At 36.7% G+C, this 15,448-nt stretch overlaps 1 protein-coding gene and 1 long non-coding RNA gene across 2 annotated transcripts; both read left to right on the top strand.

Moving 5' to 3' along the window:
* Window positions 1-1,977: 1,977 nt before the first annotated feature.
* LOC131008239 (uncharacterized) lies at window positions 1,978-7,241 on the top strand. The gene is made up of 4 exons (XM_057935131.1): window positions 1,978-2,343; window positions 2,545-2,616; window positions 4,219-4,294; window positions 6,074-7,241. Exon 4 carries the CDS (start codon window positions 6,075-6,077, stop codon window positions 7,239-7,241), a length of 1,167 nt encoding a protein of 388 aa, XP_057791114.1. The 5' UTR covers window positions 1,978-2,343; window positions 2,545-2,616; window positions 4,219-4,294; window position 6,074.
* Window positions 7,242-7,844: 603 nt separating this feature from the next.
* On the top strand, window positions 7,845-10,887 carry LOC131011154 (uncharacterized). The gene is made up of 3 exons (XR_009096769.1): window positions 7,845-8,210; window positions 8,413-8,484; window positions 10,086-10,887. It is a non-coding gene; the product is annotated as an uncharacterized LOC131011154 (long non-coding RNA).
* Window positions 10,888-15,448: the final 4,561 nt, after the last annotated feature.

The following is a 15,448-nucleotide window of genomic DNA, read 5'->3' on the forward strand; positions in this document are numbered from 1 at the left end:
CTTTTTTTATCTAATTATATATTTAGAATTCCCACCGAAATATCTAGATATTTTTTCTTTCAAATTTTCTATTAGTCTAGATATTTAATTGCCTGTAAATCTACAAACTATTTGTGAATTTTGATATTTTTTCAACTCTAAAGGTCTCACATGTAGTACATAGTTTTAGCATGTCATTTCCCACTCACCAGAAATTTGTTTTGGGACAATAAAAATACTACGATTATCTATAAAAGAATATAGAATAATTATACTATATTTAATTCTATAAGAAATCAAATAAAAATAATCACCACAAGTAAATTAAGTATAAAAAATACACAAAATTAATTTCCAGCACTGCACTCATCAAATAGGCAACTAATCTTTTATTAAAATTTGCGTCGCCTCTCTCCTTAAGAATATGTTTCAAAGACGATGGGAGTATAAAAGATATTAAGATTTTATCTTAATATCTAAATTAAACATACACAACCAATTGACCAGAAGTTCGAATCATCAAGAGAAAAATGAGGAACTATCATAAATCCTCTTTTTAAAAGAGGGGAAAAAAAAACCAATAGTATAAGGACATTTGTCCTACTTTTTATCCAAAAAATAAAGAGACCAAAAGGCCTCATCTCTGTTGCTATACCACGATCGGTCTCTTCTAATAATCTGCGTTTATTTTGATGGATAAATTTATCCATGGAAAAAAATGGATAACACAAATTTATACCTTTAAATATCTCCTTCCTTTTCCAACATTTGATACAAAAAGAGATGCTCACAATTTTTCTTCCTTATTTTCACTTCAAGGATGGATAATATCACCAAATTTGTGTTATCTATTTTTTTCCATGGATAAATTTATCCATCAAAGTAAACGCAGCCTTAATTGTTATATACGCACATGGTGTGAAAGTTGGTGTAATTGGCAGTCTTAGAGGCACACATACATCTACATGAAATTCGTTGGCATATGTTTAGATTCACTTTCTTTTTCCGACATTGTATGCATGCACTCTTTCTTGCCATGATTCTGAATTATGCTCAATATTTTGGCAAACTAGTCAACTCAGATGTAATTGTTCGTTCCAAGCTTTATTGGTTTAGAATCAGAAAAGAGAAGAGACTATATGAATTTCACAATGATATACCAGCAATATAAAAGGTCTTCCTCACTGCTAATATAAAAAAAATACGAATTTGAGAATTAAATTTTCTTAATTTACAATTTACAATTTATAACCGTCAGCCGCAAATGGTGCAGCTACTTAAGTATCCCGTCTTCATGTTAAAAAAAATCCGAAATGGAAAATAATAATAATGAATAAAAGTTGCTTGTTTATTTATAAATGAGGCACTCTCGCGTACAACCGTTTGCACCGTGCAATTCGTTTCTAAATGACACTACTTAACATACAAATGCACTTGAAGATCTTCAAGTGTCATTTATATGTTGAAGTAGTGTCATTCGAAAATATAAATGTCATTTTCCGAATAAAATAGTGTCATTCTAAAAACTAGTTGTAAGAGTATTTGTGTTTATAAAATGGTCTTGGGAAAATTGTTTGATATCCGTGGGAAGGATAAACTTGAAAAGTAAATCAAACATCTGGTAATTTCCTTCGGTGGGGTGGGGCCATTATAAAACTCAGTTAACCAAACATATTTTGATACAAAATATGCACTTTATACATATTTTTCAAAGACAGACATCTCTCCAAATTTAAAGCACATAGATTCACATTAACATAGTAAATGGAAGAATTGATAGGAAAAACTATCCGAACCTGCATAATCAAAAAGCACAATGGCTATTGTAACACCCCGCCTATTTATATTAAATTTAGAATTTTTTTTTTTTAAAGTTAGATATTAAGTTGATTCACGCCGGATAAAAGAAAATGAATTTATTTTTTTAATTCCAACAAAAATGATTTACAAAAATATTCGTAAATTTAGTTATTGAATTTATATGCATTGCATATTTATTTAATTTAGCAATCTTTCACGAGCTATTTTTTTTCGAACCCTGAAGTATTATTACAGTCCCGATATATTATTTATGTTCCTAATAGCCACCCTATATCATGATTATTTTTAGCATACATGTATTTATGCAGACTAATAAAATCCTCCCATATCTCATCCTCAATCCACTACTCATCAATGGTGCTACACTACTCACCAATTCATTACTTCCACCACCAACGTTAACATCACTACCCACTCACACTTTCCACTCTCCCCACTCACACTTCACACCATACTTTGCCCCCCACCAAAATAAACTTTAGCCATAATACTCATTCCCTTCCACTCACCATTTCTCCTACATACCAAGGAACAAGTGCAGAGGTAAGAACTGCAATCATAATTTCATAATTTAATTCTTACAACCTTCAGCAACTTCCAAGCTCTCTCTCTCTAAAAAAAAACGCCACTGCCCATGTAAGTTTGGAACTTTGAAATTCTTTCATTTTTTTTTTTTTTTCTTGTCTCTCTTGCAAATTTTTGAATAAAGCAACATCTGAAATTCTTGTACAACTCCATTCACAGAACTCCATTCACAGAAGCTTAGTAAACAACAACAAATACAACAACAAACACCAGCCGAAACCTCATCAAAAGGTTATAATTCTAACTCAATTAGTTTACTTCATGTGCTAATTGAGCCTAAAGCAGAGAAACAAATCCATATTCATCATCTCACAGATATATGCATATATTTATATATATATATACATTCATGTATGTGCATAAGCAAGTACTAAATAGTTTTCAAGTCTGTTAATAAACGGAAGAAAGAAAAGTATTAAGCTTGTTTTTGCTTGCTGTGTCGAGTCGGGAAGGGCCACGGCCGTGACTTCGTTGCGGTTGCCGGAAATTGAGGGTTGTCTGTGGTACTCTGTTCTCACATAGAGAAAGAGAGTCGGGAGTGAGTCGAGATTTTGGAGAGAGGCTGGGCACGACGGTGACTCGCCGTTGCTGCTCGGCCAAGGGCGGAGAGAGATGTATCGCAGCTCGCTCGCTGCGACTGCCGGAGGACTTGAAGGGGGGGCAGCGGCGCTTCGCCGTTATCAAGGATAGATGGAGGTGGTCGAGAGCAGCAGCAGTTACCGTGGGGCTGTTGTTGTCTGACCAGAGGAGAGGAGAATGGGCGGCGACCAGCTACTGGTCGTGGCAGCCGGAGTTCAGCGGAGGGAGTTCAGGCGGCGGCCATGGATGTCCTGTGGTCGCCGGATTCGAGAGGAAGGAGGTGCCGCTGTGCTCGGCTACTGTCAGAGAGAAAGCTGGTAGCGGTGGCTCGTCGCTGCTGCGTCTCCGGCGAGTCTCCACGGTGGCGAGTCAGTTTGATGAGTGAGGATGAGGGAGAAGGGGGTTTGGCGTGAAGTGAGGATGAGGGAGAAGGGGGTCTGGTGGAACCAAAGTAAAGGAGAGAGGAAGATGATGTGGTGATTCGGCGGGCGGCGGCCAGTCGCCGGAGGAGGAGCCGTGGCGGCGGAAATTTGAGGGAGCCGAGAGAGGGAGAGAGGTTGCCGCTGCGCAGCTGCTTCATGTGTGTGTGAGTGTTGTGCGATTTATGGGGGAGAAGAAGAGGGTGGGGGTGTAGGGCTTGGTGAGGGTTGGGCTTTGGGGTTGGGTTTGAGTGATGGGCTTGGTAGTGGGCCGATTTTAATTAGAGTGGGCTCGAGTTGTGGGCCGATTTTAATTAGAGTGGGCTCGAGTCATGGGCCGATTTTTATGAATATTTGGGCCGAGATTTTATTTATTTTTGTTTCAGTTGGGCTATTAATTAATAAATTTGTTGGGCCTTATTTTATTTAAGGATTTTAATTTGCCTTCAATTAATTAAATTGGGCTTTCTTATTTTTAATTAATTGAACTATTATTAGTTTGATTAATTTATTTAAAGGATAATTTTCATAATAATATTATATTATTATTATGTGCATATTTTAAGTAATTACTTATTATATGTAAAGCATGACATGATTTGCATTATATTTTGCAATAAGAATATTTATGATTTAATTGGTTTTATTATAATTTCAATTATTAAAGAAAGATGAGTAAGAATATTGTTGGTGTTCTTAACTCAAGAGAAATATTTTCAATTATTTATTCATTAAATTTTGAAAACCCGGCTAAATGAATCATAGAATATTAAGCACTTCACTATGACTTAAGATTAGATTCAGGAGACCTATTAAGATTATAGATTTCTTGTAGGCTTTGTGGATCGTGAGGACTAGCACTGCTATACCAATTCAGAGTTAAGAATAAACGACAGGCTTTGCCTATTCAGGTGGGCTTATTTTCCAAATGTATGATTTAGCTATTGAGCTTAAATATTTCAATGAAATGAAAACTGTTTATCCAATAAATATTTTTGTGCACTCTGCTCTGTTTAAGGCTCGCATAAGTTAATCGATCGAGGTTCTCTTATGACCTAACACGTTGTTTGAGAATTGTGTACACCTATTAGCTGACTCGGTGGGTTGATCTCCATCGGGCACTAATCATGTATGAGGCGTTATAAGGGTGCTCGACGGGATGTGTTCCGGAGCATTGGGTCCCAAATGGGAGCTTGGCTGGGTTACGCCCTCAGTCCAAGTAAAGCAGGAGTAATGGATCCGTCGGTGGCTAAAAGGTCCGGGATCACAGCGAGTAACGGAAAGGGAGTGTGACAATTGCGCGCAATATAATAAAATGTTTTAACATGCTTAGAAGTTATTTTTGTTTTAAAACCTTCTAAGTCATGTAAAGTATAATTGGATAAACTGCTCTTATGATTATGAAATATTTATAAAAATGCTAGCCCACTAAGTACATTAGTACTTAGCCCAAAATTTCTTTCAAATGTTTTCAGGTTGATTGGTCGGTGCTGACGGGGCAGAGCTGAGGCTAGGGTTCAACTCCGTATTTTGTCTTCCGCTGTTGCACTAGCTCTTATTTGTCTTTTATTTCTCCAACTTAAGACTTTTATGTTAAATTCTGAATTATGTTTTCTTATCGAGCTTAAACTCTCAACTTCTAGCTCTATATTATTAACGTTGGTTATCGGAAGCATGAAACCGAACTTGTGATCCTAAGGCTTAGAATGTTGTTGATTGACTAATATCACTTGATTTTTGTCTTTCTTCACTCAAAGGGCGTTCCCCGACTTTTTATCCTATTATTTGAATCCCACAAGGTTCTTTCCTTGTTTATTTCTATGATTTTAGTCGCATCTCGATTATAGTTTATTCCTTCAAGAATTGGGGTGTGACAGAATGGTATCAGAGCATGAGTTTCCTTTCATGTTTCTGATAACCATAAGCTTTTCAATGACGAGTCTAGAATAGTATCTCTAGACTTCTAAGAAAATTTGTTGACCCTCAGCTCGCCGTCACACTGCCGCAACAAAAGGTACGACTTAAAAATTTCAATGATTTTAAATGCTTTCAAAGTTTTTAAGAAGTGCGCGCTTTCAATGTATGATGTTATATGAATTGCTTATCGCTTTCATATTGTTATTTTGAGCCTTTAACTCATATAACCAATGTATGTATGTATGTCGTGTTTGGGACTACCCGAGCCCTTAACGAATCAATGAATTTATGGTCGAGTTAGATTTCATTAATCTTTCCGGATTAAGAAAATTTTTATGAAAGGGGCATTTATTGTCCATATGTTTAAAGGTTTCAAAAGAAACAAATGATTAAATGAATGAAAAGTTTTATGTTATCGTGTTAGGTCCACTGCCTGTACGATATGAATGATGAGTCTCTTACAAATCGTTTGAGTACTACCCAAGGATACTTTAGAAATGTTAGTCGTGAAAGCTCCGCTTGATCGATTTAAGTAAGGAATGATAAGATAGCAACGTTTAACATAGATATGTTACAACGTAGAAGAAATGTCATGAGATTAAGGTTTCACTTAAGTTATTCCACTTAAGTTTAGATTAGTTTCCACGTAGAACTAGTCTTTCACATGGTTACACTATAGAAGCGATATATCTCGTGTATATCTATATATGTATGTATGTATGTATGTATGCCGAATGAGTCTCTTTGTCTGCTGATTCTCGTCCGTCAATCAGAATGGAAGGTGCACCAAGAGGACGTGGTAGAGGGCGCGGACGTGGCCGTGGGCGCGGTAGGGGATTTGTACCCGAAGAGCCTATTCCACAAGTAGCACCAAATCGCACAGCCGAGGAAAAGTTTCGCAAGGAAAAACCCCCAACGTTTGATGGATTGGGCGAACCTGCGGATGCCGAGAAATGGGTTAGGGCAATAGAACGGATCTTCAACTACATCCGTTGTGACGATGAGGATAAAGTGGCATGCGCAACTTATCAGTTGGTGGACGAAGCTGACTTTTGGTGGGAGTCAGTGAGGCGGACTATGACTGACGAACAGTGGGAGAATTTCACATGGGAAGAATTCAAGGCTGAATTGTATGAGAAGTATATACCAGGATGTTACCGACAAAAGAAACAGAACGAGTTTTGGAATTTGAGACAGAAAACGGGAACTGTGACCGAGTATGATAGAGCCTTCAATCAGCTATCAAGATATGCTCCGACGTTGGTGGACAGCGATGAGAAACGCGCAGAGAAGTTCAGAAACGGACTGCGTCACGAGATAGCGATTTCCCTAGCAAGTCAAGGGGGTCTCACCTACGCGCAGACATTGAGCAGAGCCCTCACTATTGAGTCATTGTTGCCAAGGGAGAAAGGAAAATCCCCCGAACAGTTTGGATTTGTACCATCTCAAGATGGTAGTAAGGGAAAGAGAAAATGGAATGAAGGGACTGGTGGAAACATTGGAAATGGGAAGAAACCATGGACGGCAAATCAAAATCAGAATCAACATCAGAACCCACAACCTCAAGCAATAGTTCAAACTCCTTGCCCAAAATGTCAAAAACTCCATCCGGGAGAATGTCTGAAAGGAATGAACGTCTGCTATAACTGCGGAGAGGCCGGGCATTATGTCTCGACATGCCCAAAGAAGGGAGGAGGAGCACCCCAACAACAAAATCCTGGAAACCAACAACGACAAAACCAAGGTCCTAGAGGAAATCAGAACCAACCACGATACGCTAGGGCCTATGCCCTTAACCAACACCGAGCAGCAGGAGATCACGGGAACCTGGCAGGTACGATTAATATTTTCGACATGTCGATTATAGCTCTATTCAATATTGGAGTATCCTATTCTTCCATTTCATATGTTGCTTGTAAGAAATTAGAATTTACGCTATAATCGTCCGTAACAACGTTAGAAGTTAGTACAACTGACGATGAAAGACTGCTACTAAGGACGTCACCGCGAATTCAGAGCTCGATATAGGCGCCGAAACATTTTGACATACTTACATGTTATTCTTATGATAGAAATTGACGCAATCCTCGAATTGGTTGACTTACTCAAGTCAGCGCCACGATACTTTTAACAAGAGAAAGATCCCTCTTCAATCTTCAGGAGAGGACGAGACAAGTTTCCACGACATAACGACGTACCAGAGTTTGAGGAAAATTTTCTAGTTTGCTAAACGATGTCGCGCTGTTAGGGAATTAAGTACGTATATGATTTAGTGCCGCACAAGAGTTGAGTGGAATGAAAGTCTAGTATCCAAACTAGATGACCCAGATATGCAATTTCGAGGACGAAATTTTTATAAGGAGGGAGGAATGTAACACCCCGCCTATTTATATTAAATTTAGAATTTTTTTTTTTTAAAGTTAGATATTAAGTTGATTCACGCCGGATAAAAGAAAATGAATTTATTTTTTTAATTCCAACAAAAATGATTTACAAAAATATTCGTAAATTTAGTTATTGAATTTATATGCATTGCATATTTATTTAATTTAGCAATCTTTCACGAGCTATTTTTTTTCGAACCCTGAAGTATTATTACAGTCCCGATATATTATTTATGTTCCTAATAGCCACCCTATATCATGATTATTTTTAGCATACATGTATTTATGCAGACTAATAAAATCCTCCCATATCTCATCCTCAATCCACTACTCATCAATGGTGCTACACTACTCACCAATTCATTACTTCCACCACCAACGTTAACATCACTACCCACTCACACTTTCCACTCTCCCCACTCACACTTCACACCATACTTTGCCCCCCACCAAAATAAACTTTAGCCATAATACTCATTCCCTTCCACTCACCATTTCTCCTACATACCAAGGAACAAGTGCAGAGGTAAGAACTGCAATCATAATTTCATAATTTAATTCTTACAACCTTCAGCAACTTCCAAGCTCTCTCTCTCTAAAAAAAAAACGCCACTGCCCATGTAAGTTTGGAACTTTGAAATTCTTTCATTTTTTTTTTTTTTTCTTGTCTCTCTTGCAAATTTTTGAATAAAGCAACATCTGAAATTCTTGTACAACTCCATTCACAGAACTCCATTCACAGAAGCTTAGTAAACAACAACAAATACAACAACAAACACCAGCCGAAACCTCATCAAAAGGTTATAATTCTAACTCAATTAGTTTACTTCCTGTGCTAATTGAGCCTAAAGCAGAGAAACAAATCCATATTCATCATCTCACAGATATATGCATATATTTATATATATATATACATTCATGTATGTGCATAAGCAAGTACTAAATAGTTTTCAAGTCTGTTAATAAACGGAAGAAAGAAAAGTATTAAGCTTGTTTTTGCTTGCTGTGTCGAGTCGGGAAGGGCCACGGCCGTGACTTCGTTGCGGTTGCCGGAAATTGAGGGTTGTCTGTGGTACTCTGTTCTCACATAGAGAAAGAGAGTCGGGAGTGAGTCGAGATTTTGGAGAGAGGCTGGGCACGACGGTGACTCGCCGTTGCTGCTCGGCCAAGGGCGGAGAGAGATGTATCGCAGCTCGCTCGCTGCGACTGCCGGAGGACTTGAAGGGGGGCAGCGGCGCTTCGCCGTTATCAAGGATAGATGGAGGTGGTCGAGAGCAGCAGCAGTTACCGTGGGGCTGTTGTTGTCTGACCAGAGGAGAGGAGAATGGGCGGCGACCAGCTACTGGTCGTGGCAGCCGGAGTTCAGCGGAGGGAGTTCAGGCGGCGGCCATGGATGTCCTGTGGTCGCCGGATTCGAGAGGAAGGAGGTGCCGCTGTGCTCGGCTACTGTCAGAGAGAAAGCTGGTAGCGGTGGCTCGTCGCTGCTGCGTCTCCGGCGAGTCTCCACGGTGGCGAGTCAGTTTGATGAGTGAGGATGAGGGAGAAGGGGGTTTGGCGTGAAGTGAGGATGAGGGAGAAGGGGGTCTGGTGGAACCAAAGTAAAGGAGAGAGGAAGATGATGTGGTGATTCGGCGGGCGGCGGCCAGTCGCCGGAGGAGGAGCCGTGGCGGCGGAAATTTGAGGGAGCCGAGAGAGGGAGAGAGGTTGCCGCTGCGCAGCTGCTTCATGTGTGTGTGAGTGTTGTGCGATTTATGGGGGAGAAGAAGAGGGTGGGGGTGTAGGGCTTGGTGAGGGTTGGGCTTTGGGGTTGGGTTTGAGTGATGGGCTTGGTAGTGGGCCGATTTTAATTAGAGTGGGCTCGAGTTGTGGGCCGATTTTAATTAGAGTGGGCTCGAGTCATGGGCCGATTTTTATGAATATTTGGGCCGAGATTTTATTTATTTTTGTTTCAGTTGGGCTATTAATTAATAAATTTGTTGGGCCTTATTTTATTTAAGGATTTTAATTTGCCTTCAATTAATTAAATTGGGCTTTCTTATTTTTAATTAATTGAACTATTATTAGTTTGATTAATTTATTTAAAGGATAATTTTCATAATAATATTATATTATTATTATGTGCATATTTTAAGTAATTACTTATTATATGTAAAGCATGACATGATTTGCATTATATTTTGCAATAAGAATATTTATGATTTAATTGGTTTTATTATAATTTCAATTATTAAAGAAAGATGAGTAAGAATATTGTTGGTGTTCTTAACTCAAGAGAAATATTTTCAATTATTTATTCATTAAATTTTGAAAACCCGGCTAAATGAATCATAGAATATTAAGCACTTCACTATGACTTAAGATTAGATTCAGGAGACCTATTAAGATTATAGATTTCTTGTAGGCTTTGTGGATCGTGAGGACTAGCACTGCTATACCAATTCAGAGTTAAGAATAAACGACAGGCTTTGCCTATTCAGGTGGGCTTATTTTCCAAATGTATGATTTAGCTATTGAGCTTAAATATTTCAATGAAATGAAAACTGTTTATCCAATAAATATTTTTGTGCACTCTGCTCTGTTTAAGGCTCGCATAAGTTAATCGATCGAGGTTCTCTTATGACCTAACACGTTGTTTGAGAATTGTGTACACCTATTAGCTGACTCGGTGGGTTGATCTCCATCGGGCACTAATCATGTATGAGGCGTTATAAGGGTGCTCGACGGGATGTGTTCCGGAGCATTGGGTCCCAAATGGGAGCTTGGCTGGGTTACGCCCTCAGTCCAAGTAAAGCAGGAGTAATGGATCCGTCGGTGGCTAAAAGGTCCGGGATCACAGCGAGTAACGGAAAGGGAGTGTGACAATTGCGCGCAATATAATAAAATGTTTTAACATGCTTAGAAGTTATTTTTGTTTTAAAACCTTCTAAGTCATGTAAAGTATAATTGGATAAACTGCTCTTATGATTATGAAATATTTATAAAAATGCTAGCCCACTAAGTACATTAGTACTTAGCCCAAAATTTCTTTCAAATGTTTTCAGGTTGATTGGTCGGTGCTGACGGGGCAGAGCTGAGGCTAGGGTTCAACTCCGTATTTTGTCTTCCGCTGTTGCACTAGCTCTTATTTGTCTTTTATTTCTCCAACTTAAGACTTTTATGTTAAATTCTGAATTATGTTTTCTTATCGAGCTTAAACTCTCAACTTCTAGCTCTATATTATTAACGTTGGTTATCGGAAGCATGAAACCGAACTTGTGATCCTAAGGCTTAGAATGTTGTTGATTGACTAATATCACTTGATTTTTGTCTTTCTTCACTCAAAGGGCGTTCCCCGACTTTTTATCCTATTATTTGAATCCCACAAGGTTCTTTCCTTGTTTATTTCTATGATTTTAGTCGCATCTCGATTATAGTTTATTCCTTCAAGAATTGGGGTGTGACAGCTATGGATCGCCAAGACGAACTTAAAACTACACAAAATAAGTGAGTGCAACGAAAACCAAACTAATTTAAACATAAACCATAACATTGAATTAAATCAAGCTATCTCTAAAAAACATAAGAAAATACTAGTATCACAAGCTCAACAAAATCCATAAGCAGGCAAAGGACAACTAACGCCAAAATCATCATTATATAATACGGTTTGGGATTCTTGGCTTCTCTTAATTCTAGGTCCTACGTGGCACTATGAAAGAGTTTTATTTCAAAGCTCTACAATTCTAGAGCCTTTAACATAAATTTAAACATGGAAATCTCTTTAATATGGAAATCTCAAACTAAACATAGAAATTTCTTTATTTCTTTTTACTTTTTTTATTATCATTTTTATCTTGCTTTTTTCCTACAAAAATATTTTTTAGTTAATAGAAAAATATTCAATATACATATCAAATTAAATATCGTGGCAAGAGCTTTAATTTGACATATAATACGTAATTAATAGATTTAAACTAAGAAATTTATACAAACTAGAAGTGTTAAAATAATACACTTTTCTTTCATCTCACTCATTTTTTACACAATATATATATATATTTTTTTTTGATCGGGCAAAGTCATGTTAGATGTTAGTAATTAGTTCCCCACTCCAAGAAACACCTTATCTCTCCATTCACCAAGATCCACCTTATATCTCCTCAAACTCCAATTCGCTCCCAAGAGGGATCGAAAATATTATATATACATGAAATATTTGCTTCATGGAATTATAAGACTTGGTGAAATAAAATCAATATAACTATTCAAAAAGTATATAGTTTTTAATATTATAATTTTCTTTAAACATATGTTACAATTTTTATGTTTCAATAATATTCACAATCTTAACTTTGAATCTAAATTAGAAAAGCATTATATTATACGTGTTCAGGACGAGAACGAGTTGTAAAATCTTTTTTTTTTAATTATATTTGAGATTGTTACGAGTTTATAAATTGTAAATTACTTCAAACATTAATCAATATGACTACATATATTTTTTTGTGCCTTTTTAATCTTAATTTATTTATATTAATATTTACTTTGTAATGTCATTTGTTACTGTGACATATAATCAATTAGTGCAACAATATATTTTTATAAACTCAAATAGACTCAAGTAAATAGTGAGTATAATACACATGTTTGAGATTAGAATTAATAGAAAAATCACTTTTAAGTGATTTATGACGGGTACATGTATTTATATATATAATCTAGATGGATTTTGAGTAGTTGAACTCTAGCCTTTTTATTCTAATCGTAAATCATAAATAATTTAGAATATCACATGTATTTTGATTTATACTATTTATTAAGTTTGACAAATAAATAAGGTTTTCAAAATAAATAATTTTTGGTGGTACCTCTTTTTGATTTTGGTGATAGTAAATGTTTAGAATTATTTAAATATTACTTAATATACACATCAAATTACATAAACTACTTCGTATTAATATAACACTGTAATACCTTTTTGATTTTGGTGGTAGTAAATGTTTAGATTATTAAGATATTACTTAAATACCAGATATTACTGTTGAGATTGAACATGGATATAAAAATATTTTAGATAATTGCATGTTATTAATACATATTATATGCGATGTATTAATTATATATAATAATATTGTTTAGTCGATATTGTTTTGTATAATATTGTAGTACATTTTCAATACTGTCGTAATAAATGTTGAGGTTATTAATACTCCATTTGTCCCCCCAAATAACTTCCTAAGGGCCTGTTTGATATGAGTTTAAAAGCAGGATAAGTTAAATTAATATGGATTTATGTAGTGTTTGATATTATGTGTTACTAATATGGTCAACTCCAGGTTTATCCCAAGACCCTAGCTTATTTTGTGGGATTAACCCACACTAATTATCCCACCTCCCCCATGGGATTAACCCACACTAATTATTCCACCCCTCCATAGGCTACTAATTTAGGTATTTGATATGTTAATCCAACCTATTTCAATGGATACCAAACACTTTTTGGGATTAATTACCAATGATATCAAACACCCATCTGAGATTAGAAATCATGACTAATCCACACTAAATTATCAGGATAATTTATATCCTGATTAATCCAATACTGAAAATCAAACGGGCCCTAAGAGGGAGAGACACGGATTTTAAGACAAAATTGTTGAGTGTATTAGAAGTGGTGAAAAATTGTTAAACTGCAATTATTTACAATCGGTTGTCAAAAGTTGCAACTAAAAGACAAAAAAATTGTAAAAATAAAAAGACAGAAAAAAATAAAATGAATAACATGTCATGTGCATAGTGCACAGACCAACCTTAAACAATCAATTCTCTCGCTTATTATCATGACATGTTAATTATAAAATATATATATAACAATAAATAATAGTATAATAAAATATATTTTAGGTTGAAGTAGATTATTGATAAAACATAATATAAAATAATTTTATTATTAAAGGGTTAAGGTGCAGATAGGCCCCTCAAGTGGAGGCCCTTAGAGCGTTTCAGGCCCCTTACTAACTGTGTGTGCAAATTGGCCCCCGAACTCAAAAAAACGGTGCAGATCGGCCCCTCTGACTTAACACCGTTATGGACCGTTAGTAAAGGGGGCGATCTGCACCGTTTTTTCAGAGTTCAGGGGCTAATCTGCACCTTTTAACTTTTTAATTAATTCATCTCTCTCGCTCAAAATTTGATCGTCGTTGTCGCTGATTCAAGCTCCGGCGAGGCCGGCGGAGGGCGTCGCCCCTTTCTTTCTCTCTTGGGCCCTAAACCTCGGAGCTCGCTCGACTACACACACTTAGCGTCAAGGACGAGCCTTAATTCTCCCATTCCGTCGAAAATCGCCGCCGCAATATCCGGTGAACCCGCCACCTGGCTTTTCTCGATGAGGAGTCGCCTAGCTTTTCTCGATAAGGAGTCGCCTCTTTCTCTCAAATCCGGCGAAATCCGGGGAAAAAGGCCGACGATGCCCGTCGCCATCTACACTATCGGCGTGCTGTTGAAGGACGCCTTCAAATCAGAGACCATGGCCAACATGATCTCGATCTCGATTGGGGTCACGATCACCGCCTACGGCGAGGCGAAGTTCGATTCGTTGGGGGTGATTCTGCAATTGGGGGCGGTGACGTTCGAGGGAGAATTCGAGTTTCCATTTCAATTATGTGATTTTCGGGAGCAATGACGCCGATTTGGAATTCCCGATTTGGGGCTTGGGAACTTGATTTCGTGATTTTCCTCATCTGACGGCGATTGACGCCGGAAAAGTTGGTTGGAGAATATGAGATGTGATTTTTTTTAATGAACGGTGTGTGCAGATTAGCCCCCGAACTCCAAAAAGGGAAAATGTGTAGATTAGCCCCTGAACTCCAAAAAAACGGTGCAGATCGCCCCCTCTGACTAACGGCCCATAACGGTGTTAAGTCAGAGGGGGCGATCTGCACCATTTTTTTGAGTTCGAGGGCCAATCTGCACACACAGTTAGTAAGAGGACTGAAATGCTCTAATGGCCTTCACTTGAGGGGCCTATCTGCAGCTTAACCCTTTATTAAAAGGTTGGGTTAAGATGAGTTGTTGATAAAGATAGTCTTATAATTAGTATTAAAATTGGTGAAAAGATGAAAAATAAGAATAATTAGGGTATTATTAGTGTTGGAGTAATGTCCCAAAATGGATATGAAGTTATTTGGGGGGACGATCCAAAAAAGAAAGATAGGAAATTATTTGGGGGACGAAGGGAGTATATAATTTAAGTGGTGGATATTACTATAAGAGATTGAGACATGAATGAGTACAAAAATATATTTTATTGAACTTAAGATTAATATGAGTATCTAAATTATAAACGGGAATAAATATATAAATTTGTAACAACTTATATTTATAAAATTAAATGAGTTTGTGTAAGTAATCAAAATTGGGACGAGTATGAGTATATACATTTTAGACGGGTAAGAACATTTATCAACATGCCTTCGTGGAATTTTTTTTCATACTTTAATTATTTTGTTATTCAAATTATTTGGGTATGAGTAACATACATTTTTGACTGGTACAAACATTTTATTAACATGTTTACATGATTTTTTTATATACATAATTATCTCTTAATTTTGTATATGGATGTTTATTCTTTAATATTCGAGTCTCTGATGAGACGGATAATCAATTATTGTCATAAGTTATATTTGTAAATATAAATATGTGTGCATATTGAACATAAGTTACTATACATTTTTGTGATGAGAACAAATAGTAAAATCATCATTTGCATAGCAAATTCATTAC

Source organism: Salvia miltiorrhiza, chromosome 2 (assembly GCF_028751815.1).
Source record: "Salvia miltiorrhiza cultivar Shanhuang (shh) chromosome 2, IMPLAD_Smil_shh, whole genome shotgun sequence".
Taxonomy (NCBI): domain Eukaryota; kingdom Viridiplantae; phylum Streptophyta; class Magnoliopsida; order Lamiales; family Lamiaceae; genus Salvia; species Salvia miltiorrhiza.

Excerpts from the sequence above, each read along its gene's own strand:
- LOC131008239 (XM_057935131.1), top strand. The coding sequence starts at position 6,075 with ATGGAAGGTGCACCAAGAGGACGTGGTAGAGGGCGCGGACGTGGCCGT.